General features: G+C 45.2%; 2 protein-coding genes across 2 annotated transcripts; one reads left to right on the top strand and one right to left on the bottom strand.

Annotated features, from left to right (window-relative positions):
- The first annotated feature begins 344 nt into the window (after positions 1-344).
- Positions 345-18837, top strand: mark1 (MAP/microtubule affinity-regulating kinase 1). The gene is made up of 18 exons (XM_079278711.1): positions 345-739; positions 5793-5996; positions 8048-8101; positions 8365-8413; positions 8753-8818; positions 8899-8969; positions 10004-10060; positions 10432-10566; positions 10883-10984; positions 11316-11435; positions 12021-12120; positions 12599-12711; positions 12923-13064; positions 13157-13290; positions 14754-14839; positions 14931-15080; positions 15157-15423; positions 15519-18837. Exons 1-18 carry the CDS (start codon positions 689-691, stop codon positions 15859-15861), a joined length of 2244 nt encoding a protein of 747 aa, XP_079134837.1. The 5' UTR covers positions 345-688; the 3' UTR covers positions 15862-18837.
- Positions 18838-19194: 357 nt separating this feature from the next.
- On the bottom strand, positions 19195-23814 carry LOC306784120 (creatine kinase M-type). Its single transcript, XM_079277962.1, has 9 exons — positions 23699-23814; positions 23084-23130; positions 22647-22845; positions 22179-22336; positions 21346-21478; positions 21094-21250; positions 20751-20874; positions 19853-20045; positions 19195-19540 (listed from the first exon to the last, which is right to left on the bottom strand). The coding sequence occupies exons 1-9, from the start codon at positions 23712-23714 to the stop codon at positions 19380-19382; spliced, it is 1188 nt and encodes a 395-aa protein (XP_079134088.1). The 5' UTR covers positions 23715-23814; the 3' UTR covers positions 19195-19379.
- Between the last annotated feature and the right edge of the window lie 113 nt (positions 23815-23927).

Below are 23927 nucleotides of genomic sequence, written 5' to 3'. Positions count from 1 at the left end.
TCAAACACACAGGTAAGAAATTAAAGAGGAAAAAAACATTAAGTGAAACAGTCTCTTGTGTTATGGAAACGTTCAAACATCAGGCTGTTTCTGTGACAATATAGACTTTTTAAGTTTAACAGCTAAAAGGACGTCTAATACAAAAGTTTCACAATAAAAGACTTCCGTGTGAACGACAACGGAATCCCCCAATGGGAGTGCGTTTTAGTGCTTTTTTTCTTTGCAGGAAGCGGCAGCTGAGGATGCTGGGATATATTTAGGATGACGACGAGGATGACGGGGAGGAGGAGCTCTGACGTCATAGTTTTAATGTGGTTTTTTTTTTGGTAGCTCCGCTGTACTGCTGTGTGTGTGAGCTGACAAACCGTTGGAAGCTGCAGGAAGGACTTCTACTTTTTACACTTCTCGATTCTTCTTCCTGTTCTTCCTCCTCTTCCTCTCTCTCTCCCCCTCTCTCTCTGTCTTTGTCTCCATGCGAGTCTCTCTTCTCCGGCACCGTCGCAGACAGCGGGCCTTCCTGTAGCCGACGCCCCGGCCTCCCTCTCCCTCCGGCCGGCGGAGCCTCCCAGCCGAGCCCCGCTGAGGTGGCCTTGGTTCCCCCGGTGGAGCGATGTTGTAGAGCGGCCGGCGGCGGAGATGCTTCTTCCGGACTGAACAGAGTCGAAAGCAGCGGAGGGAAAGCAGGAAGATGTCCGGCAGGATGCCTCTGACCCCGGTGAGCGAGAGAGAGTCCGAACAGGTAAAGACAACCGCTGATTATCGATTATTGATGGAGTTTGAGTCCTTTATTATCGGTGGAGTTTCACTGTCGTATCGCCACTGGTTGTTCACGTCTTGTTTTTATTATGAATGCTGTTTTAATAGTTGTTATTATGGATGAAGTGTGACAGTTTGCACAGGGAGGAGCTACTGGGTGATCAGCTTGATTGATCCACAGTGAGTGATGTTGCTGTTGTTGGTGTGACGACCTGGTAAACATCTAAACTTCAGTGTCACTGGTGTTCACCACGATCCCGCTTAATGTCCCAGGAGCAACTGGAGGGAGCTGTTAAAGGGCCAGTGCACCCAAATAACGCCCATACTGTCGGGAGAAACTCCAAGGCCCCAAAACTATATTTCAACTTTTGAGGCCTTAAAATCTGATCAAATTGCAGGTGTCGTCTTCAAAGAGTCCTCGGCTGATTCATCACCACACTCCCCTAAGATATTCAGTTTAAAAAACGATCTAAATTGATGCAGCAGAACCAGAAGTGTTCTGGTTCTTCTCCCTTGTCAAAAACATGGCGACTACATTACCCACAATGCAACGTCTAGCCACAGATTCAGGTGTGTTGTGCTAGTAGCGGCTAACGTAGCCTGCAGCAGAGAGGAGTTGAGAAAAATGTACTTTATTTAAGAAGTGTTTGAATGCATAACTTGAACTTGTTACAGAGTATTCATACACTCTTTGTACTTCTACTTTTACTGAAGTAAAACATCAGAGTACTTCCTCAGCTGGAGGTGGAGATGAACACCAGACTCAGATGAAGGGAACCGCTTCAGCTTGTATCTGTGGAGTCATGGAGCAGGAAGCTAACAGTAGAAATAGAAGAAATATGTTATTTAATTATTGATTATCTACTTCAGCCAGAATCGTGTTTTGTTTTATACTTTAATATTTGGATTAAACATTTATCGGTACCGATATCGGGCCGACACAAACAGCTGGATCGGGTATCGATAGCCTTGAGGTCTAGCTATTCAATTCAGCTGTTTATACACTTTATACTTTGTATAACAATTCAATACATTTACATCCGTATATTTATAGTTTAATTTAGTTTTGCAGACAGGATTACATCAGGCCAGATGTTGCCTGACTCATTAAAGAATGATCAGTCACTTCCACACAGTGAGGCGTATTGATTAAACACTAGCATCGGATCAGTGATATGTATCTTGGTATTTTATTGTTTGGAGCAGGTTAAGAAACTCTGTTTTTTGGTGTTTCTCTCTCTCTCGTGTCGTCCGTCAACCACACGGAGAGCTGTGTGATGTTTTTATGAGTGTTTGGGTCCGGGAAGGCTGACGGACCCTGAAGGAATTCTGGGTAAAAGCAGCCTCCTCATTGTCATGCTAATGCAGGAATGCTAGCAGTGAGCTGTTCTCAGGCTCCTCATGCACGTCCTCATCGTCACCCTGTGAAGTCATAATGTCTCGCTCTCTTAGAGCTTGTATATAAATATATATACTTATCAACGGGAAGGATTGAGACAATTATTGATTTATTCAAATAAAAAACACAAAGACGTGATTTTAAAAACAAAAAAAACTTGAGAGCAGTTAAGTTTTCCAGCCGTGATCGACGAACAGAATTTAAAAAAACTACAGTTTCTTTGTAGTATTATTCACAGTACAAAGCGAGTGACGCCCTGCTGTCTGGTTCGTGTTCTTTTGTTTCCTCTAATCTGTTCCCCTTCACTTCTGTCAGACGCTCAGCAGCTACAGCTGGCTCCTGCTGTCTGTTTACTATTGATTGTTCCCAGAATACACTGCAGGATGTGATATCGGGAGCAGCTCGGTGATGTCTTCTGCTTCACTTTTTGAAAATCCTGAAGCGTGACACGACCGCTTTACAGACACTCCGAGACGATATAAACAACCCCCCCCCCCCTCCTCCCTTTGGTTGCGTGACCTGTGACCCCTTGTCACCGCGTCCATCACACAGAGAGTATGGAGCTCGTCTCCCTGCACACAGAGAATCTCCTCAGTGATGAATCACTGTGAAATCAGCCATGGCAACAGATAGGCTTACTATGGGATCCCCCCCCCCCGCCCCTGTGAGGAGACATGGAGCAGCCACACAGGGACCGACGTCCACCTCCACCCGGTCCCTGAACTCTGACCTCTGACCTCTCTGTGTAGGGGGGGGTGATGCTGCGGTCGCGTTTCTTTGCGCTAACTCGTGCTTCCTCGCGTACTCTCCTCGCCTGACCTGGAAACTGTTCCCCCTACCCGCCATCATGGAGGATCTTCTAATCCCTGAAGTGCACTTTGAGGAGAGAGGAAACACCGGTGGGCACACCTGCTTTAAGTTTAGGAAACTATTATGGTTTCCTAATAATAAAAATCCCTTTTTCTGGCCGAAAGCCTTGAAGGGAAACTTCTCCAATGTGTCAACGGTGAATCCTTTTTTTTACCACCAATCGGGGAAGTGAGTTGCCAGATTTACGAGCCCTGTGTCCTGTTACTTGCACGCGGGCGATCCTTATTCGTGAGCCCTGTACATGAATCATAATGTGATCTGTTTTGAGCATCTTTGCCCCAAACTTTATATGATGTCACCGACCAAAGAAAACCACGTATGTCCAAATTTGAATTTCATGATACCATTATAGTTTGAGAAAATTCTCCTGCCTCTTAATAAATGAACAAATCTGTTGGCTCAGATGGAAAATGCATCGTCACAAAGCCGGCCTCACCTCCTCACAGCTCACCAATCATTGGCGGGATCATAGAGTTCTAATTGTGGAACAGAACCTGGAAGTTCTGGTTTCACTTCATCTTTCTGAGGTCGAGTGTCTTCCCTTCTCTCTAGATCAGTTTGGTTAACGGCAAGTAAAGGGAATGATGCTACTTTCAATCACAATGTATCTGGTTTTTGTATTTTTTTCTTTAAAAAGAGAGATTTTAACCAATAACAAACGTTCTCTGCCTCCAGTCGGTGACAGCAGAGCCGCTAATGGAAGGCAGACGTCTCCTGCTGTCATCTGTAAACTGAAGCGTAAATAAAAAAAGAACTTCCTGTTTTAAACTGCTGCTCTGCTCTTCACCGGGAGGAAGTCGTCCCCGTTTAGACAGTTTAGTTAGTTTAGGAAAACAGACGGCAGGAAACCAAACATCTCTTCATCTGTGATTGAAACTGGAAAAGCCTCTGAGGAGGACGTTTACTTTGGCCAGTGGTGGAAGAAGTATTCAGATATTTCACTGCAGTAAAAGTACTAATACCACACTGTGAAAATACTCTACTACAAGAAAAAGCCCTGCAAAGAATTATCAGCAAAATGTACTTAAAGTATCAAAGTAAAAGTACTTATTGTGCAGTAAAATGTTCCCTGTCAGTGTTTGACTATTATATCTGATGTTTCTGGATTAATATCACTGCTGCATTAATGTGTATGTTACCTTTGACTGCTGTATATGTTTTTAACTCCTTTATATCCTGTTGTATATTTTAATCTACATCAAAACATATATTCTATAAGATCATCATGTGTTTGTAGCATCTCTGTCCTGTGAGAATCTCGTATCTCTAAAACGAACAACAGTCCTGTGTTCAGGTTTGTGAAGCATCTTCCAGCTGATCCAAGAGGCTTTTTAAAGAGTTTATTCATCTGAAGAAGTAGGATTTACCAAATGTAGTGGAGTTTAAAAGTACAATATTTACCTCTGAGATGTAGTAGAGTAGAAGTATAAAGTAGCAGAAAATGGCAATACTCAAGTAAAGTACCTTGAATTTGTACTTGAATAAATGTACTTGCCAGCTACAGTAGTTCTCCAACTAACCCGGTGAGTCTTCACAGCGTCGCCATACTTCTACGTCCAAACATTTCGGGACACTCCTGGTGTGACCTGGCCTTCAACACCGGATCTGTCAGTCTACGTTTTCTTGCCCAAAACCAAATCGGTTGAGTGGGTATGACATCATGTGCTTCAGTGGGTGTCGCGTGTCAGCCGGCAGTGGTGCAGTGCGATGTGGAGGTGTAACAGTAGAGCTGGTTCAGATGCTGTCAGACTGGTTTCCATCAGCTCCAGTTGCTCTGACAGCCGCCGGCCAGCAGCAGATGAGACGGTTCCCTCTGTTGTTTATTGTCCTGGACTGAAACCGTGGCGGTAGTCCGGCACATAACCTGTGAAGTGATCAAATTGCTGTTTTTAAGGTTCCCTTTTTGTACGGATTAAACAAATGAGATGTAACATGTTAATCAGTGAGCTTTAGAGGGAGCCGGGCTATCTGTTTCCAGTCTTTATGCTAAGCTAACCACCTGCTGGCTGCAGCTTTAAATTTGACGGACAGTCATTTAAGAGGATTTGATCTGAACATCTAACTCTAAGCAAGAAAACAAATCTGAAAACTATTCCATTGACTACATCTTGTCAGACTTACTGCGCCCTACCCCGCACTTTGAAGACGATATAAGAAGTGTCTTTAGTCACAGTGACTGTTTTTAAGCCTCCAGTTTGTCATTTGGGCTGTCGCCATCTTTTTTTTTTTTTTTGCAACTAAAGAGAACAGTCTGTACAGTCGACAGTGTTCTGGTGCCCAGATTTCAGTTTACACTTGAGTGCCTGTAGATTAGTTTGTTTTGTCAATACCAGCCGTTTGCGAAGGTTTGTCAGTCTCTATGTGGTCTTTTTAGTCAGAGCGTGGTCTGTAACAGTCATTAATGTCCAGGAGTTTCCTGTGCTTCTAAAGAAGTTTGATTTAGTTCTACTCATGTTTAGGGACAGTTAATTAACTTTAAACCACAAGAACACAAAAAAACTCTTTCCACATCCTTCGTTAAGGAGTGCTGACATTTGTTTTTGCTGAGTAGTAAAGAGCGGTATCATCTGCATACATATGGATTCTATATTATGTCAGCCGTGTCAGAAACTGTAAGGGTCCGAGTACGCTTCCCTGTGGCACACCGTAACTGCATGTGTTCCCCTCTGGAGTGGACCTGCAGTGCTGCGGTGAAACGTTTAGTTCAGTGTGACTCAGTACAGGATGATCCAGATGTTTATAATCAATCCGCTTGTGTCTCTTTCAGCTAAAGACTTCAGACGGCCTCCCCGAGCCGCCGGCCCCACCCACCAAATCATCGAGCCGCCACAGTCTTCCGCCATCTCGCAGCGCCGTGACGTCCTTCGCAGACGAACAGCCGCACATTGGCAACTACCGCCTGCTGAAGACCATCGGCAAGGGCAACTTCGCCAAAGTCAAACTGGCCAAACACACGCTGACGGGCCGAGAGGTGAGAACGCAAAGCAGAGTTTAGACCAGGGGTCTCAAACACAACAGATCATGGAGATGATTAAGGTTCTTAAGATACATGTTCTTTTGAGTTAAAACTCAGTCAAACTGAATACACAGACATGTATCACGTGTTTTTCCATCACAAAACAGACACTGCACAACTTGCCTGAGAGTCGTCATGTTTTTATGTTTTCTCCATGATCAAAGTAATCTAGTAAATGTCCTCTTTACATCCACGAGTACTCTGCAAATAGGAGCTGCTCATAGCTAATTCGGCATACTTTTACTGGAGGCAGTCTGCCAATTTTGGGGCCAAAGTTGCCTTAATTTTGTCTGAGGGGGGGGGGGGGGCACAGTGACTTTGAAAGGCCCAGTCAGTGGATGAACACAGAACTGTATCTCATAGAGATTTAGGTGCCTTCAGTATGAGAATATAAGCCAAAAGTAAGATCCGTCCCATCAGTGGCGGCCGGCCAATGACGGCCACGACACGAGGCCTGGCCCCACCCACCTTGAGCCACAAAAACAAAAATGAAATTATTCTTTTTTTTTTTAATAATATAATCATATGAATATATGGTATTTATATATCATATTATACTGAATATTATTGTTATATGATATATATATATATATATATATATATATATATATATATTAATATACTGAATTGTATGAATAAGATGTCCTTATTATGTCAGTGTTGGAATAAATGATAACAATGTAACTGCAAAGTACTAATGCGTTTTTGATGGCTTTTTTTTTGCATTTAATTATACTATTTGCTGAAATTGATTGGATGGCCCTACCCAAAAACAAATCCACCAGCCACCACTGCGTCCCATCATGAATTTTGTTTTCTCCTCACTCTATTATTAATGACTGTCACTTTTGAACACATACAGCTCATTGTGGGAAGAACCATCTTCAGACCCTGAAGTATGTTTTAAAATCGAGCATTATAATGTACCGTCATGGTGACGAATACAAGGTGCATCGTATTGTTTCCTACTGCTTTTATTCTCACATATTTTGGGTAAATCGAGTGACTTTCTGCTCCAGTTCTCGGCTCTTTCATTGTGCTCCGTCAGAGAGTCAGTGGGGTTAAATCTGCTGGAAACGTATCGCTTCAGGATTAATTATTAATGCTGCAGACGTCAGCAGCTCAGAGCCGATTGGTCAGGAGATCAAACACGAGAGAGAGAGAGAGGTTGTGTGTGCGAGACGTTTTCCTTCCCACTTATTTTAAGATCCGTTTTACGATTCAGAGCCGGCCAATCGGCTGCTCTGTTTGTCTCTGGAGACGTCTGAGAGAAGATGCTTCAGCGTATTTCCTACCGTCCATTTTAATCCCATTGATCATCTTTAAAGCATTATTTTGGACCCGAGCCTGATAGAAACTCTGAGCTCTATCCTGCTGACTCTGTGTTTTCCTGTAAAACACTTTCCATCTGCTCTGCAAATTATATTTTCTATGCATTCTTCTGTGCATTAATCTCAACGTTTTAGGATTATTACTCCTGGTTTTTTTTTTTTCAGTCACATCTAACATCATGTTCGCATTAAAAAGAGCTTCTTGTAAAAATCTGAAGATTTCAGTGTAACGTAGATATTAAATTATAGATAGATGTATCACAATGAATTTGATTAAGGGGGTAAAGGGTATCTTGACAGCACTTTAATCATTTTAGGAAAGTGCAGTATCTAGTTTAATTAAATTTACTGATGTTACCAGGAAGTCTCACTGGAAACGCAGCAATAAAACTCCCAACTATAAAAAATGATGAGCTACAAAACAAGATGAAGGAAGCTGGGATTCCTGTCTTGTTTCAGCATCAAATAACTTTATTTAATGTTTTTTGGGTTTTTACCATTTATCTCAAAAAGAAACTCCCAGAAAAGTGCATGTCAGCTGCAACTCTGTTCCTTTAAATGAAGGCTTGTCTTCAATGTTTAAATAATTAAAGTGTGTTGTCTCGTGATATAAAACCTGATGAGGTAAATATTTTGATATGTTTATACATTAATAACTTTGATGTTTCTGCGCAGGTCGCCATCAAGATCATCGACAAAACTCAGCTGAACCCGACCAGTCTGCAGAAGGTACGCGCTGACCTCTGACCTGTCTGTCTGTTGCTGCTGCAGATCATCTCTTACTCGTAGAGTCAAAGTATAAAATACTTGTATAAAGTAAACCTCAAAGTTGTTCTTAAACACAGTATTTGAGTAAACGTACCTCTTCATCCTGAATTAAATCACGATGCAGCCACTCACCATTACATGATTAACTGAGGACATTTTTTTAATGAATGAAGAGTCGTTAAATATTTTAAAGGATCAGCTTCACTGACTGATCGTCTCTTTAGCTCTTCAGGGAGGTCAGTGTGATGAAGATCCTCAACCACCCAAACATCGGTGAGTGCAACTCCTCCTCTCCTCCTCCTCCCCCTCTTCCTGCTGCTGCTCCATAAACAGCTTACACATCCGGCTCCCCCTCGTCTTCCTCCCCATCCCGTTCCTCCTCCTCCTCTTGCTCCTCATCCTCCTCCTGTTGCTGCATAACTACTTGTACACCTCCTCCTCCTCTTCCACATCCTCGTCCTCCTGCTCCTCCTCAACTTCCCCCCCCCCCTCCTTCCTTCTTCCGCCCCCCCATCCCCATCTCTCTTCCTCCTCCTCCTCTCTCCTGTTCCTCCTCCTCCAGCAGTGCTCAGTATTTGGCAGTAGTAATATCTCAATGCTGTTGTTTTTCAGTGAAGCTGTTTGAGGTGATTGAGACGGAGAAAACTCTGTACCTGGTGATGGAGTACGCCAGCGGAGGTAAGACCAGCTCGCCTGTCTGGCCGCCTGTCTGTCCACCTGTCTGTCTGGCCATCTGCTTACCTGTCTGTCTGTCACAGGGGAAGTCTTTGACTACCTGGTTGCTCACGGACGAATGAAGGAGAAGGAAGCCAGAGCCAAGTTTCGCCAGGTGATATTATTTTATACCTACGACACTATCTGGTCCTCGATTTCCCATAATGCACTGTGTCCCGGTCAGTTGTTTAAATATATGCGTTCAGGGCGTCTCTCTTTTAACTTGCAAAAGTGTGCAAATGAAACTTGTCTTGGTGTCCTGACAGCTGTCGGTTTTGAACGCTCACTAGTTTCATACATGTGATTCTGCGTCACCGCGACTCAAATCTAATTAGCACCAAAGAGTGCACAATAACGTTGTTTTTTATTTATTCTTTTTGGGGCATTTTCTGCCTTCATTAGGTAGTTGAGAGGGAGAGCGATGCAGCAAAAGGCCCCACAACATATCCTGCACATTAACAACCAGTAAAGACCTTATTAAAAACCGGCAGCCTCTGATGGAGACTACATTTGTGTTGTTGTGTTTTACAAGATAGTTTTTTAGATGTCGCATTCTGTCCTTTATTCCTGTCCCTGTTGCCCACAATTTAAAAAATGTGTGAGCAGCACAAGCTCTCCTGTACAGTATTGAAGTAAATACTCTGGTTAGATTACAGTTTGGGTGTGAGGCATGTCAGGCTCACACCTCCACGTAGGGAAACCTCAGCCTGCGTCAGTGTAACCGCTAACAAAACATCAGTTTCATTGTGGTCCATTAGCGTAGCAGCTAACAGAGCTGTGGTCAACAAACGCTGCTGCTGTTGGAGAAACATTATTCATTTTATTTTCCTGTTTTTATTATCCTTCAGCTGTTTCTGCTGATTTCTGTCTTAATCTATTTTTGTTGTGACTTCTACTGTCTGCGTACTGTAGTGCCTCTTAGTTTGTAAGGGTTAGCAATCCTTCAGATGAGCATTAAACTGAACATTCATGGTCTCCAGGGGATGAATCCCAATGACTTTCACAATTCTGGAGTTATATTTATATATTAATATACATTTTTACCTCACTTGTGGTAAAAATGTAGAAAAAAGAAATGGAAAAGTCGTCTGTGTGTGTTGTTATATTTGATTTCTAATGATTCTTCTTGTTCTTATTTCACTGTGTCAGATTGTGTCTGCAGTAGAGTACTGTCACCAGAAGAGGATTGTACACCGAGACCTCAAGGTACACGCACACACACACACACACACACACACACACACACACACACACATTATATAAACAAAATGAGAAAGATTTAAAGCTTTGATTAATTTAATTTAATAATTAATTGTCTTTCTCTCCGTATCTTACTGCCCAAATTAATAATAAAATAAAATAAATATGATGAGTGATTAAATGTAAAAACATTTAGAAGTGTGATGGATTTGAATATTATATTATATGCCATACTATATTATACTGTAGTATATTATAATATGTTATGCTGTTTTATTACATTGTATATTATAATTGATGTCTGACATGTTAGAATTACATGTTTGCGCCGTAGTTTATTGCTAAATGAAGCGCTTTAAAGTCTGTGTGTCTCTCAGGCAGAGAACCTTCTGCTGGACGCCGACATGAACATCAAGATCGCAGACTTTGGCTTCAGCAACGAGTTCACGATGGGCAGTAAGCTGGACACGTTCTGTGGATCTCCTCCTTACGCTGCTCCTGAACTCTTCCAGGTGAACAGTAGGCTCCGCCCACCACACCTGCATCACAAGATGCCATGCAGTTGCATTCTGTTTCATCACATCTTCACATCTAATGCCTTTCTTTATGGCTCACTGGTTCCATTAAAGCTAATGAACTCATTCTAGATGTTATTTTATGAGATGAAACTTTATTTATTCAGAGGAAAATTTTACTTTATAAACTGATTTTTTTTTATGAATCAATCTCAACCACGTAGTGAACATGCAGCACCTGAGGACAGTGACGTGTGTTTTGTGAGTGGTAAAGCGGTGGGCTGCTGGGTAATGTAGTTCTGTAACTCTGCAGGGGAAGAAGTACGACGGGCCGGAGGTGGACGTCTGGAGTCTGGGAGTGATTCTGTACACGCTGGTCAGCGGCTCGCTGCCATTCGACGGACAGAACCTCAAGGTGTGGACAAAATAATAGAAACACTTAAAATATTTTTTTCTTTTTCCAGAGTGCTTCTTGGTGACGTTCACAAGAGTAAAACAATGACGCTCCACAGAAGAGCTGCAACTAATGATTCATTCATAAACTGCAGACGACTTTCTCAATTTAAGATTTAACATCCGTTAAAAATACCCACCGCAATTCCCTCGAGCCTGAGGTGATGTACAGTCCAAAAAAAACCCAAAGAATGACTAACGGTTAATCAATGATCGCAATAGTTGCAGATTAATATTCTCTCTATCGCTGCAGCTTTACTTAATTAATGAGACAATGTTTTCTGTGTGCGTAGGAGCTGAGGGAGCGTGTTCTCAGAGGAAAGTACCGGATTCCCTTCTACATGTCGACAGACTGTGAGAACCTGCTGAAGAAGCTGCTGGTGCTCAACCCGGGGAAACGAGGCAGCCTGCAGGTAAGACCAGCGCCGGGGAGTAGAACCAGCAAGTAGCAAACCTCAAACCTCAAGCCCCGCATACAACATTTAAAACTCATGTGTCTCATCACTTCCCGAAGCTGTTTCACAGTAAAAGAACATTTTTCAGATGCGCCGGTGGAGATGCACCAAATCCGTTGGCGTCTGCGAGTTGACTCTGACCGTATCTACATTTGCATAATCATGACTCTACCTCAACTTTATGCAAATTAAGTCCATCCATCGCAAGACGCTGGCTTGCGAAACTCAGATCAAGCGGTCAAACTAGGGAGCGCTCATCGAAAGTCAATCAATATTCTGTTGCTGCATGGCCTAGTTCTGGCCTAGAATGATTTTAGAAACGTATTTTAATGTACCGTTAGGCTGTAAAATGAGAGTTTGTCACCCGGCCGCCATGTTGAAAGCAGTCGGGGTTTTCTCAATTTAGTGATATCCTCGCAGACAGAGTGAAAATACAGTCGATTCAGAGTCAATACTGAGACCTTAAAAAAGTGGTCTTGAGACGGATCACGACATCGCCCGACCGTTTAAATGAAACCGCTCCGGTTTGCTGTTTTTTCCCAGCAAATTATGAAGGATCGATGGATGAACGTCGGCTACGACGAGAAGGAGCTGAAAACATACAACGAACCAGAACAAGACTTCAACGACCTCAAACGCATCGGTAAGACACACACGCACACACACACACACACACACACACACACACACACACACATGATTCCTTTGATATATCTGAATACACACTGATCAGGTGGACACAAACACGACTCCAACAGGACGACAATGCTGCTCTGGATGTCCCATAATCCTCTTTGTTTGATGATGTCACTCTATTATCTGGAGGCAGCTGATCATGTCGATTTCATACATTTAAGCTTCATCTTTTAATCAACTGAACTTCATAAATCACGTCCACAAGTTGTCACTAAATTGGACAGAATTTGGACCGATCATAATACGTTGTTTCGCCACGCTGGTGTTCTCAGTCAGTTGACGGAAATATATCACCAGCTATTGGAGCTTCAGCCATGCTTGTTGTTGAATTGGCTAATGTTAGCATGCTAACTCGCTAAATGAAGATGGTGGACGGGGTAAACGTCGGTACATTAACCATAGCTGTGTGTTTTCTGACTAATCAGAGCTGATGGGGACGATGGGCTTCCCTCAGGAGGAAGTGATGAAGGCGCTGGACGGTCAGAAATACAACGAGGTGACGGCGATATACCTGCTGCTGGGGAGGAAAGCTGCTGAGGTTTGTAACATCAACTGTAAAATCCTTCTGATTCCTCCAGAACCTCATCTCTGTGTTCAGTGCAGAGACAAATCAAGGACTTGTTTAGCCTAGCTTAGCACAAAGACTTGAAGCAGGGGGAAACTGTTAGCCTAGCTCCATCAAAGGAGGAAAAAAACCCACCATGCACCAAATTCTACCCAGAATCCTCTGTTTTGTCTCTCTCCACCAGTGCGAAGGCAGTGAGTCTTTGTCCAGCAGTAACCTGCTTCAAAGGTCCCGACCCAGCAGCGACCTCAACGGCTCCAGTCAGTCCCCCGCCCACTCTCGCAACGCCTCGGCAAATCAGAAGCAGCGGCGCTTCAGCGACCACGGTGAGTTTCTGTCCACACGTGACCGAGGTGGTCGAAAGCTCGGGGAACCTCAGAGTAAGAGTATTAACCTCAGATCTTTGCATGTGTCTCAGTGGCGCCGTCCATCCCTCCACCCGTCTCCTACACGAAGCGGAGTCATGCCAACAGCGTGGAGAGCGACAGGAAGGAAGAGCCGGCGTCGCCCATAAGAGCTCCGGACCGCAGGAGGTCAGCCACTGCCTCAGGGGTGAGAGGATTTCAATTCTGGTCTAACCCAGGTCCCGGTACAGATACAAGGTTTAAGCCAAGTCCTGGTACAGACGGATGCCAAGTCCAAACCAGGTCCCGCAATAGGTTTAAACCAGGTCCTTATACAGACACCGTCTTTAAACCAGGTCCCGCTACAGACGGATACCCTGTTTAAACCAGGTCCCGCTACAGACGGATACCATGTTTAAACCAGGTCCCGCTACAGACGGATGCCATGTTTAAACCAGGTCCCGCTACAGACGGATACCCTGTTTAAACCAGGTCCCGCTACAGACGGATGCCATGTTTAAACCAGGTCCCGCTACAGACTGATGCCATGTTTAAACCAGGTCCCGCTACAGACGGATGCCATGTTTAAACCAGGTCCCGCTACAGACGGATACCCTGTTTAAACCAGGTCCCGCTACAGACTGATGCCATGTTTAAACCAGGTCCCGCTACAGACGGATACCATGTTTAAACCAGGTCCCGCTACAGACGGATACCCTGTTTAAACCAGGTCCCGCTACAGACTGATGCCATGTTTAAACCAGGTCCCACTACAGACGGATGCCATGTTTAAACCAGGTCCCGCTACAGACGGATACCCTGTTTAAACCAGGTCCCGCTACAGACGGATACCCTGTTTAAACCAGGTCCCACTACAGACGGATGCCATGTTTAAACCAGGTCCCGCTACAGACGGATACCCTGTTTAAACCAGGTCCCGCTACAGACGGATGCCATGTTTAAACCAGGTCCCGCTACAGACGGATACCATGTTTAAACCAGGTCCCGCTACAGACGGATACCCTGTTTAAACCAGGTCCCACTACAGACGGATGCCATGTTTAAACCAGGTCCCACTACAGACGGATGCCATGTTTAAACCAGGTCCCGCTACAGACGGATGCCCTGTTTAAACCAGGTCCCGCTACAGACGGATACCCTGTTTAAACCAGGTCCCACTACAGACGGATGCCATGTTTAAACCAGGTCCCACTACAGACGGATACCCTGTTTAAACCAGGTCCCACTACAGACGGATGCCCTGTTTAAACCAGGTCCCGCTACAGACGGATACCCTGTTTAAACCAGGTCCCGCTACAGACGGATGCCATGTTTAAACCAGGTCCCGCTACAGACGGATGCCATGTTTAAACCAGGTCCCGCTACAGACGGATACCCTGTTTAAACCAGGTCCCGCTACAGACGGATACCATGTTTAAACCAGGTCCCGCTACAGACGGATGCCATGTTTTCCTTTGTGTGCAATCATACCGCCTATAATAATGAATCTGGCTCCACTGGTGTTGAGAATCTCATAACTGAGGAATCATCAGGGTGTTTGTTTGTGCCGTAGCTGTAATGCACAGTGCGGCCTGTAGGGGGCGGAGTCAGCTCTTCGTACTGTTGTCTCATTGGACGGGCTTAATGAAGCTGACTGTGTGTGTGTTGCAGAACATAACTAGGAGGAACACGTATGTTCATGAGAGGACGAGCACTGAACGCCACTCGGCTGCTGTTCCCAACGGGAAGGATAGCAGGTGAGAGGAATTCTGGGAGTTTTTTTTATGTTTTCTCATTGATCACATGCTGGTATTCTCCTCGTCACGAACTAATCTGTCTCTCCTTCAGTCTACCTGAGGTACCTGCAGCATCCCCCTCCCCATCGCCGGGATCAACCATCTCGTCCGCACGCCCCCGTCATGTCAAGTCCATGTCGGCGTCGGGACATCCCATGAAGTCCAGCCTGCCCCCCATCGACGACAACGCAGAGTACCAGAGGTGACTCACACTGCCTAAACTTGAGTTTTCCGTCTTCAAATGAACGTCTTCACATCGTCCCTTTTCCTCCCTCCAGCTCCCCCCAGCAGCCTCCGTCATCGCCCTCAGCCTTCAGCGTCACCAGCAGCAGCAGCGCCACTCCGGACCGGACCCGCTTCCCCCGCGGCTCCTCCAGCCGCTCCACCTTCCACGGCGCTCAGCTCCGAGACCGACGACCCGCCACCTACAACGGCCCGCCGGCCTCGCCCAGCCTGTCGACGCACGCCGGCGCATCTCTGGCCACGCCCCGCCGCGGCACCTCCACCTCCCTCATCGGGAAGTTCACCTCCAAGTTTGTACGCAGGTCAGTAAGAGCCAGGCGTGTTCATTCTGAAGATGTCATGAAGGCTTTGGCTGCCTGTGTTAACGCTCTGGCTCTGTTGGGTCTCCGTCCTCCAGGAGTTTATCCGGTGAGCCCAAAGAGGAGGGGCGGGAGTCCAAGCCCCGCGCCCTGCGCTTCACCTGGAGCATGAAGACCACGTCCTCCATGGAGCCGGGGGACATCATGAAGGAGATCCGGAGGGTCCTGGACGCCAACAACTGTGACTACGAGCAGCGCGAGCGCTACTCGCTGTTCTGCGTGCACGGCGACGCGCGGCAGGACAGCCTGGTCCAATGGGAGATGGAGGTGTGCAAGCTGCCCCGCCTCTCGCTCAACGGCGTGCGCTTCAAGCGGATCTCCGGCACGTCCATCGCCTTCAAAAACATCGCCTCCAAAGTGGCCAACGAGCTCAGGCTGTGAACAACTTCCAGTTGCTATCGAAAGGAGAATACCTCACAGAGCGCCGCCCCGCCGAGTGACGGCGGCCGTCTTGAGTTCTGCACCGCGCTAAACTGCTGTATGACTCGGAGGAAACACACGTCATTATACTCACACTTACTATTTAATGTTTCTCACTAAATGTTTGCCAGTGAAACCAAATATTAAAGCTGACGGTGCAGATATTCAGCAGGTTGTGGTCTGCTCAGTGATGAGATCCAGAACAAACACCGGGGCTAACGAGGCTGTTCCCATCTGTCACCGCCTGCCCGAGCGAGGACTTTGTCGGTTTATCACTGTTTACATGCACTTCAGATTCTTCCGACACCTTGGAAACTGAATTCTGAACCATCCCGTTAAGAGGAACGAGGTCGGGCGGAATAAAGCTGATTACACAGGTGGAGTTATGTTGGAGAAACCTGATAGGAGTGTTGGGTTTCCACACTTTTTGGTGTTTGGCACCAAACGCTTTTCATGTCAACGGGCAGAATGGTGAAGTAGCTGTACGCGGCAGAGCGCTGTGAAGACCAAACTGTATGAAAGCTGGAGTTTTATCCGACCTCGGCCTGATCGCTGTAACAGCGATCTGGCCTCTGGAGTGCAGGTAAACAGTCAGTGAAACACGACCTCCGCTGTACCTGTGCAACTCTCCTGGTGCGCGAGTAGCACAGAGGCAAAGCGGAATTCAGACACCAAATGTATTCTTCACATTTGAAGTTTTAGTCCCAAAAGAAGAATAAATAAATAATTCAAACTTCCATTTCGTCGACGTCCACACAGTGTTACGTGACAGCAGAGAACACTGTTTGTTTTCTAGTCCAGTAACGCGTCGGAGACCCTCGTTCATTATTGAACCACATCGGTGCAACTGGGCTCTAAATATTGAGTTTGTCGCTTCTCTTTGGGCCCTCAGGCTACTCGGTGTTAGACTGAAGAGGTTTAAACTGACGTCTCAGTCCAGAGTGTGATCAGCTGATATTCTAATCGTGCTAACTACACTAACCTTCTGTTTCTGTTGTGACGTTTGAAGAAGAGCTTTGCTCAAGCAACACGTTGCCTGTTTATGCCATCTCGTCATTGGCTGCATTATAGTGAAACACTTTACTCTGAAACAGGAAGCTGTTCATATTTCAATTTGCACACATTTTTGATGTTAAGCTCCCAGTTTATTTGACCAATGACTGTTGATTTATTCTCTTGTTATCGTTGTCTCTTTCTGCTGGTCTCAGTTGTCGGTCTGGTTTTTAAACAAACTGAAAACGTATCCTCGTCGGCGGAGAGGCGCTCCGAAGCGTAGACGTAGAACGACATGTAGAAGCTACATGTCGTTAGTTTCCCCTCCTGACTTTAAACACCCGTCAGTTCTCCTGATGGTGATTTTTTATTTTATTTTTTGCTGTCACGCTGACGTTTGCATCAAATACCCAGTTGCGCTGTTGAGTTGCACAGTTTACAGTTGAGGTAATGAGTCCTGAAGTGTGTACAGTCGGTGACGTCATCTTCCCTGGCCTGTGACCTCTGACCCCCCCCCCCCTTTGTTGGCTGATGTTAATACTATTGCAATAATACTGGAGCTCTCGGTCGACGATGTCAGCGGTTCAAACAAACTCTTCCTTCGTTCTTTTCTTTCTTTAACACATTTGCAGCTGACAGAACAGAATGTGTTTTTATTATTTTATTATTATTGCTGCATAAAACCATACCTGCCCAGGTGAATATGTGCAGGTACAGTATTGATCAGTTGGTTTTTATTTGGTCCACACTGTCGGCGTTTGTTTTCACTGAGAATCTGACTTTATTCTTTATTTTTATTTTTTCCAAAGCTTTTAACAGTGAGATATGAAACTTAATGTTTATGTTGCGTTAAACCAGAACCCCATGAGATGTCTGTTCAGACCTAAAGGATCAGTCTGGTGTTTCTTTCTAGATGTATACATTCGTTTTTTTTATAATCCGAGCCCATTTGGATCCCACTGAAGACTTATATCTTTAAAAATGTAAAGTTTGTTTAAAAAAGGCTCCATAATTTCCTAAAACAGCTGGTGACTGTTTTTAGTTTTTACATTTTGTAAACAAACAAGGAAATCATCTTGTTGGGACTATTTTCCGCAGCGGAGTAATCCGCATTTGTCGCTCTAGTGAATATTTAGTAAGACATATGAGACACGCACACACCCGTCAGTAAATACGTTCGCCATTTGCTCTTTTCTTGTTGGGAAGAGGCGACGTGTAGAAAATCACCAGATTTATCCTTTAAAAGGGCGATTGCAGCAGAACTCGAGTTTCCTGTTTGACCCTGAATGTGTTCCACCGCTGACTGCCTTCTGAATGTACTGCTGTGTATTTCCGATGCATTCAGTTGTCTCAGAGGAAACGAGCGGTCTGTGGGGCTTTAAGTGTTTCTGTATATTTTGAATTTCGTTCCCACGAGTCCGTACAGTGTCGAGGTCCCGAGGGGTTCACCGTGCAATGGTTCTCCGTCACTACTGAAACTGGAGAACACTTTGGCCTGTACGTTTCTAGCACTTAAAAACTGGGAAGGGAACAAACGACGCAAACCTCGCGTCCCTGCGTGACGTGGAGGAGAGGGCCGAAAAGGTGCGACTACGACGCTGCCTTCAGGTCACCTGGGGAAAGACTGTAAATCTGAGACTCTTACTTGAAAATAGCCGTCGCCTCAAGCTTCCAGATAATAACTCGTTCCATGTGACCGACCGGCTCGTCGTGAGCAGGAAAGTAGCAGAAGTCCAGTGTAGCCATGATCGATTAAAAACATTTTGAATAAAAATCACACGAATAAAGCTTTTTCATTTTTGTCGTTTTGTGATCGCAGCTGTTAAAACCAGAAGAAGAAACTACAGCTGTTGGTTTCATGTGAACGTCCACGGACGAAGTATTTAAAGTGATTATTTCTACATTAGCTGCGCTCACATGGAAACGAAGAAGAAATCTGTTCCACTTCCCCACAGCAAACCTGGTCCAAGTGGGTTTCTTCTATAATGTGTACTTAGACATGTAATGTTCCTGCTGTACACCATTACAGATGTCAGTAATGTGACCTGTTCAAATACTGACTCCAGGTGAGTCCAGGACCAGATTCCAGTGGAGTCCAGGACCAGATTCCAGTGGAGTCCAGGACCAGACTCGAGGCCAGTCCAGGACCAAAAAGAAGAATTCAGCTAATAGTCTTGTTAGTTTTTGATGACGGGTTGTTTGAATTGATTATTATAGCAACAGAGATTTGATATAATGGCATAATCACAATTGAATTAAACTGAATATAAATAAATGAAAGAAACACGCCTGTTGATTTAAAGATGGTGAATATATTTACAAACATACTGTAACTCTTAAAGCTCTTGGATTCAAGCAGTAAACACCAGCCAAATGCTTTATCATTTCTTCCTAATTTAACAGCGTTTGCTGTATGATGGACCAGGTTTAACGCTTCCATCCGATTGGCCGGTCCAGCCGTTCTCCTCCTGACTCCAGCCAATCGTCTACTTCTGCGTAGGAACCAGCTCATCGATGTCTCGGCCGCCCTCCAGCCTCTTCTCCATGGCGAGGAGCAGTTTGACCCCGTCCACCACCAGCTGAGTCAGTCCCACCTCGCTCGGGCCGAAGGTCGCCACGTTGCTCACGCAGTACAGCGCCGGGGATTCTGGGAAATGGAAAGGCAAGTTTGAAACCAGAGCTGCTTTGACTTTTGTGATTCAGGTCAGATGTCGCATGAAGCTTGAAGCTGCCTGCATGTCGGATATATCTTCGATACGAGTGCGTGTTAGTTGCTGCTCTTTGAATACATAATATAATATAATTGTGATAATTCTCTCTGATGCCTCTTCAGTCAGGCGAGGTTTGAAACTCTGGATTTAAAACTAGACAGTAACTCACCAGCTGTAAATGTCGTAAAAGGTGCACGAACGCTGAGCTGCAGTTAATGGAGTTACGTGGTCTGGTTTGCCCTCGCTACCTGTCGTCGTGTGCATGCGGATCCTCAGTCGCTTCAGGACGTCCTGCAGGCGTTTGTGTCTGGGGAGGTGTTGCAGTCGGAGGTGGACTCTGATCCTCAGACCCGTCCCGACGTCGGCCGGGGAGCTGCTCACCCACCCCAGCTGCTGCTTCCAGGTGAACGGGTGTTTCAGCTCTCTGTAGAACTCCTCCAGCTGGGGAAACGGAGGTCAGAGGTCATAAGCATAGATCTTTACCGCAGGAAGTTTGTCAAGAACTCAGAAACTCCTCTTAACTCTTGAGGTCGGAAAGAGGTCCGACGGCAACAGTATGAGGAGTATCAGGTAGTACTTTTAAAAGTTTTGTAGTATTTCACTGGAGATGGTACCCTAAGCGATACTGGATATCTATTTGTACGTTTTAAAATAAATCAACTTGTGATATACTGTAATTTATAACAGTTTTCGTCTTATCTGACGACATTAACGCTGATACCATCTGCAATATCTCAGCAGAGGATTTGTGATCAAATTAATTATATATATTGGGCAAAAACATGCTTTCTTTAAACGCATTAGTGCAAGATTTTTCCTTCCTCATGGTTGTTTGTCTGGATTAATTCCAGTCTGACCACTCAGATGTCATCAGGTTACTTATATGGTATTTGGAAAATGTATTTTTTGAAGATTTAAGTCTGATATAGTTTGATAATTTATTACGTGTGGCTTATTATCTACCCTTAGTGTAAACATCTGGAGGATGGGAGCAGATGTTGTAAACTTAAAACGTACTTCTAACGTGCCGTGAACCTGGTGATGCTCGGAGCTCATGGTTAAAAACAAAAGTGTAGACAACACATTCATGGAAGCGGCAGACATTTGTGGCTGAAATGTTTCCTGAGAATGAGACCCGTCGCTGACCTTCTGCAGGTTGATGCAGATGCATTTAAAGGCCTCGGCGACGTCGGCGTCGTCTCGTGTGGACACCAGTCTGAGGTGGTCCTCCATGTTGACCCAGACCACGAGGCTGCCGTCTTTACTCGCCCTGCAACCAGCAATAATGTGATTTTACATGTTTAGGGAATCTTGTTCCTGAAATGTTTCGCTGATATTCTGAAGCATCACGGTGGCAGACTGGCTTCGTTCACACTGGCTTCGGTATTCATAAGTTGTGTGACATTTGAATTTGGATTTTAGGATTTGAATCACTGGTGTCTCAGGTTCCAGTTACTGCTCACGTCACTGGGTACAAAGCCAGACTGACCAGACTGCCCTGGAGTCGGGCCAGTCCCGGGCCACGCCGATACGGAGCTGAGAGGAGGACGGAGGGTCCAGGTTCAGCTCCCTCTGCTGCTCCTGGTCCAGCTCCTCCAGTAGGAGGAGTTGACCCGGCAGCTTCTCCTCCTCCAGCCGCTGCAGAGCTGTGAGGACAAGAGGACACACTGGTGAACTGGTAACCAGCTTACTTTGACTCACACCTGACTCGCACCTTCTCTGAAACACAGACGTGCAGTACCTCTCCTGGCCAGTGTGAGGAGCTGTCGGCGCTCTCCTCGGCTGCAGTGCGTCGGGAAGCAGAAGTCGTCGACGCCTCGAACAACACTCACCTCACAGCTTGCTGCGTATGACCTGTCCAAGTCACAAGTGCCCTACACACACACACACACACGAGAACATTTCTGTGGAAACGTTACAGTTACACTGGTAGCACGTGAAGCTAAAGTGCTAGCATTGAACAAATATGTTGTTGAGCATCAGCAGTCATTTTCCAAAGCTTTTCTTCCAGGCCTCTGTGAGCTCAAACGCTGGTTAACAACAGGATGTTGGCCATAAAACATCAGTTACATCAATAATGATGACATCATATGTCAGACTTCTTTGTTACATGTTTTCTATGTTGGCCTGACGCCATCTTGCCTTTTTGTATCGCTGAATAAGACATTTTTAGGCGACCAAAAGGTTGCAATTAACTTTCATGAACTAGAACACACCGTGAAAGAGCAACCTGTCAATCACAAGGTAGCCCCGCCCTAAAGCATACTCTGGTTTATGGTCTATTTGACTCTAAATGGATCATAATTTACTCAATGAACATCATGCTGTCGTGAAAAAGACTTTAAACTAGAGTTTGAGATCATAAACTCATGTTTACAATGTTTACTGAGGGAATAAATCAAGAGAGAAGTCATTTTCTCATAGACTTCTATACAATCTGACTTATTTTTGCAACAAGAGGAGTCGCCCCCTGCTGGACATTAGGAAGAATGCAAGTTAAAGGCACTTCAACATTGGCTTCACTTTTCAGACCCGGGGGTTCGCTCCTGGTGGCGATGTGGTCCGACCAGCTACCTTCAAGTTGTCGTAGTTGAAGTCGCCCTCTGGCGTCTGGCTGCTGATCGCGTGTTGGTGATGCGCCTCGATGACTCGATCGAAGAAGTCACAGAACAGGACGTAGCACTGAGCGTCGCCCGCGACGCAGCCCACAGACACAGGACTGGACCGATCACCTTCATGCACAAACGGGACATTTACAGTTACAGACTGCATTCACAGTCCTCCCGGATCAAAACAATATATATTGACTTTGTGTTTCCAGAGTTTCTTTCACTTAAATACGGCCTGTTTTTAGCGGCCATAAGAGGAGCTACAGGTTAACTGGACTATATTCAAGTTGTAATCAGCTGAGACATTGAAGTACGTATATCTGAAGTTTCTACTGCCAAAACCATTACTGATTGTTACTCAAATGTCCATGGCTGTCTTCCATCACTTCTTCCTGATTTTAGTCTCTCCGAGCCATCATCACGCTGACATCACCTGGTTCCTCGAGGCCCGGGCGGATGACGTCATCGAAGATGACTCCGCTGGGGGTGCAGCGGTGGAACTGCCGGCGGTACATGGCCGGTGTGAGGATCCGTCCCATCCAGGTGGAGTTCCTGCTCAGGTCAGGGAACTCCTCGTCAGGAGAAAATCTCCTCAGGTGGAACTGGGACATGGGGTCAGGGGGGACCAGGCTCTGGACAGGAAGTGGTTTTAGATGAGACGGGAAGAGCTTTTAGTCTGAAGGATGCCAACAATGTCTATTCAGGTTTTGATTTCGCCACATGGAATTGATCAAGATCAACTGAGTTGTGCAGTCAGATGCTCACTCAACGGCTGAGAGAATATCGAGAATTGATTATTCATACTCTGTTTATCGTCAGTGTTAGCTAACTATGAAGGCATTACTATCTCACACTGTTATGATTGATTACCTCCAAAATCGGCCGGTATCTCGTCTCCATTGGAAAGGCAACCGGAGCTGCAACAAAAGCAAAATGTTGAACATATCATAGATTAAATGTGTAATTTATTTTATAGGGCTCCTTTAAAAATATAGAAATTAAGATGTACAGTTCTCTGCTTCATATATTTATAATGTGAACTTTGACACATTTTTAGACAGTTGTTTGGTGGATGAGTCAATCCTACACAATCAAGATAAAAATAACTTGTTTTTGTTCGCTTCTCTCTCACACTGATACGGTGAAATAACGCTCAAAGACGAAATAAAATAAATTGCTTGTGTGAAACTATGATTGTTGCAAAGACAAAAAACAATAATCATTTGAAAGAAATTGTTAATTACATTTTTTGTGGTTGTCTTTTTTTACATATTTGTATATATTCCATAATTCATCAATGAAGATCCATATTTATGTTTTTGTTCAGATTAAGCACGTCATGTAAAGTCTGAAACAACAGACATGAAGGACTGGAAACGATCAATGGTCATGCTGGTGTTATAACAGACGAGTCGGTCTAACCAGCTGTAACAGTGAGTTGATTTACTGAGTGAAAAACACGGCGCATGCAGTGAAAACACTCACGTTTGACCTTCCACATGTCGTCAGCACAACAGAAGCTCTCCGAATAGTCTCGTTGGTCCCGAGCAGCGCAGCCTGCAGGAGTCCGGTTACAGTCCAAACAACGGCGGCCTTTTTATAACCGCATAGCTGCTGCCGCGTGCCACCGTCCATCCGTGGAGAAAGGTATCACGCGCTTTCACCCCACGCAGGTCTAATGCTGCAGTCACACCCGAGTCCACTGTTCGTTTAG

Source organism: Melanostigma gelatinosum (assembly GCF_949748355.1).
Source record: "Melanostigma gelatinosum genome assembly, chromosome: 11".
NCBI classification, from domain to species: Eukaryota; Metazoa; Chordata; class Actinopteri; order Perciformes; family Zoarcidae; genus Melanostigma; species Melanostigma gelatinosum.
Note: the sequence above shows the minus strand (reverse complement) of the source record. Positions and strands in the feature narration are given on the sequence as shown.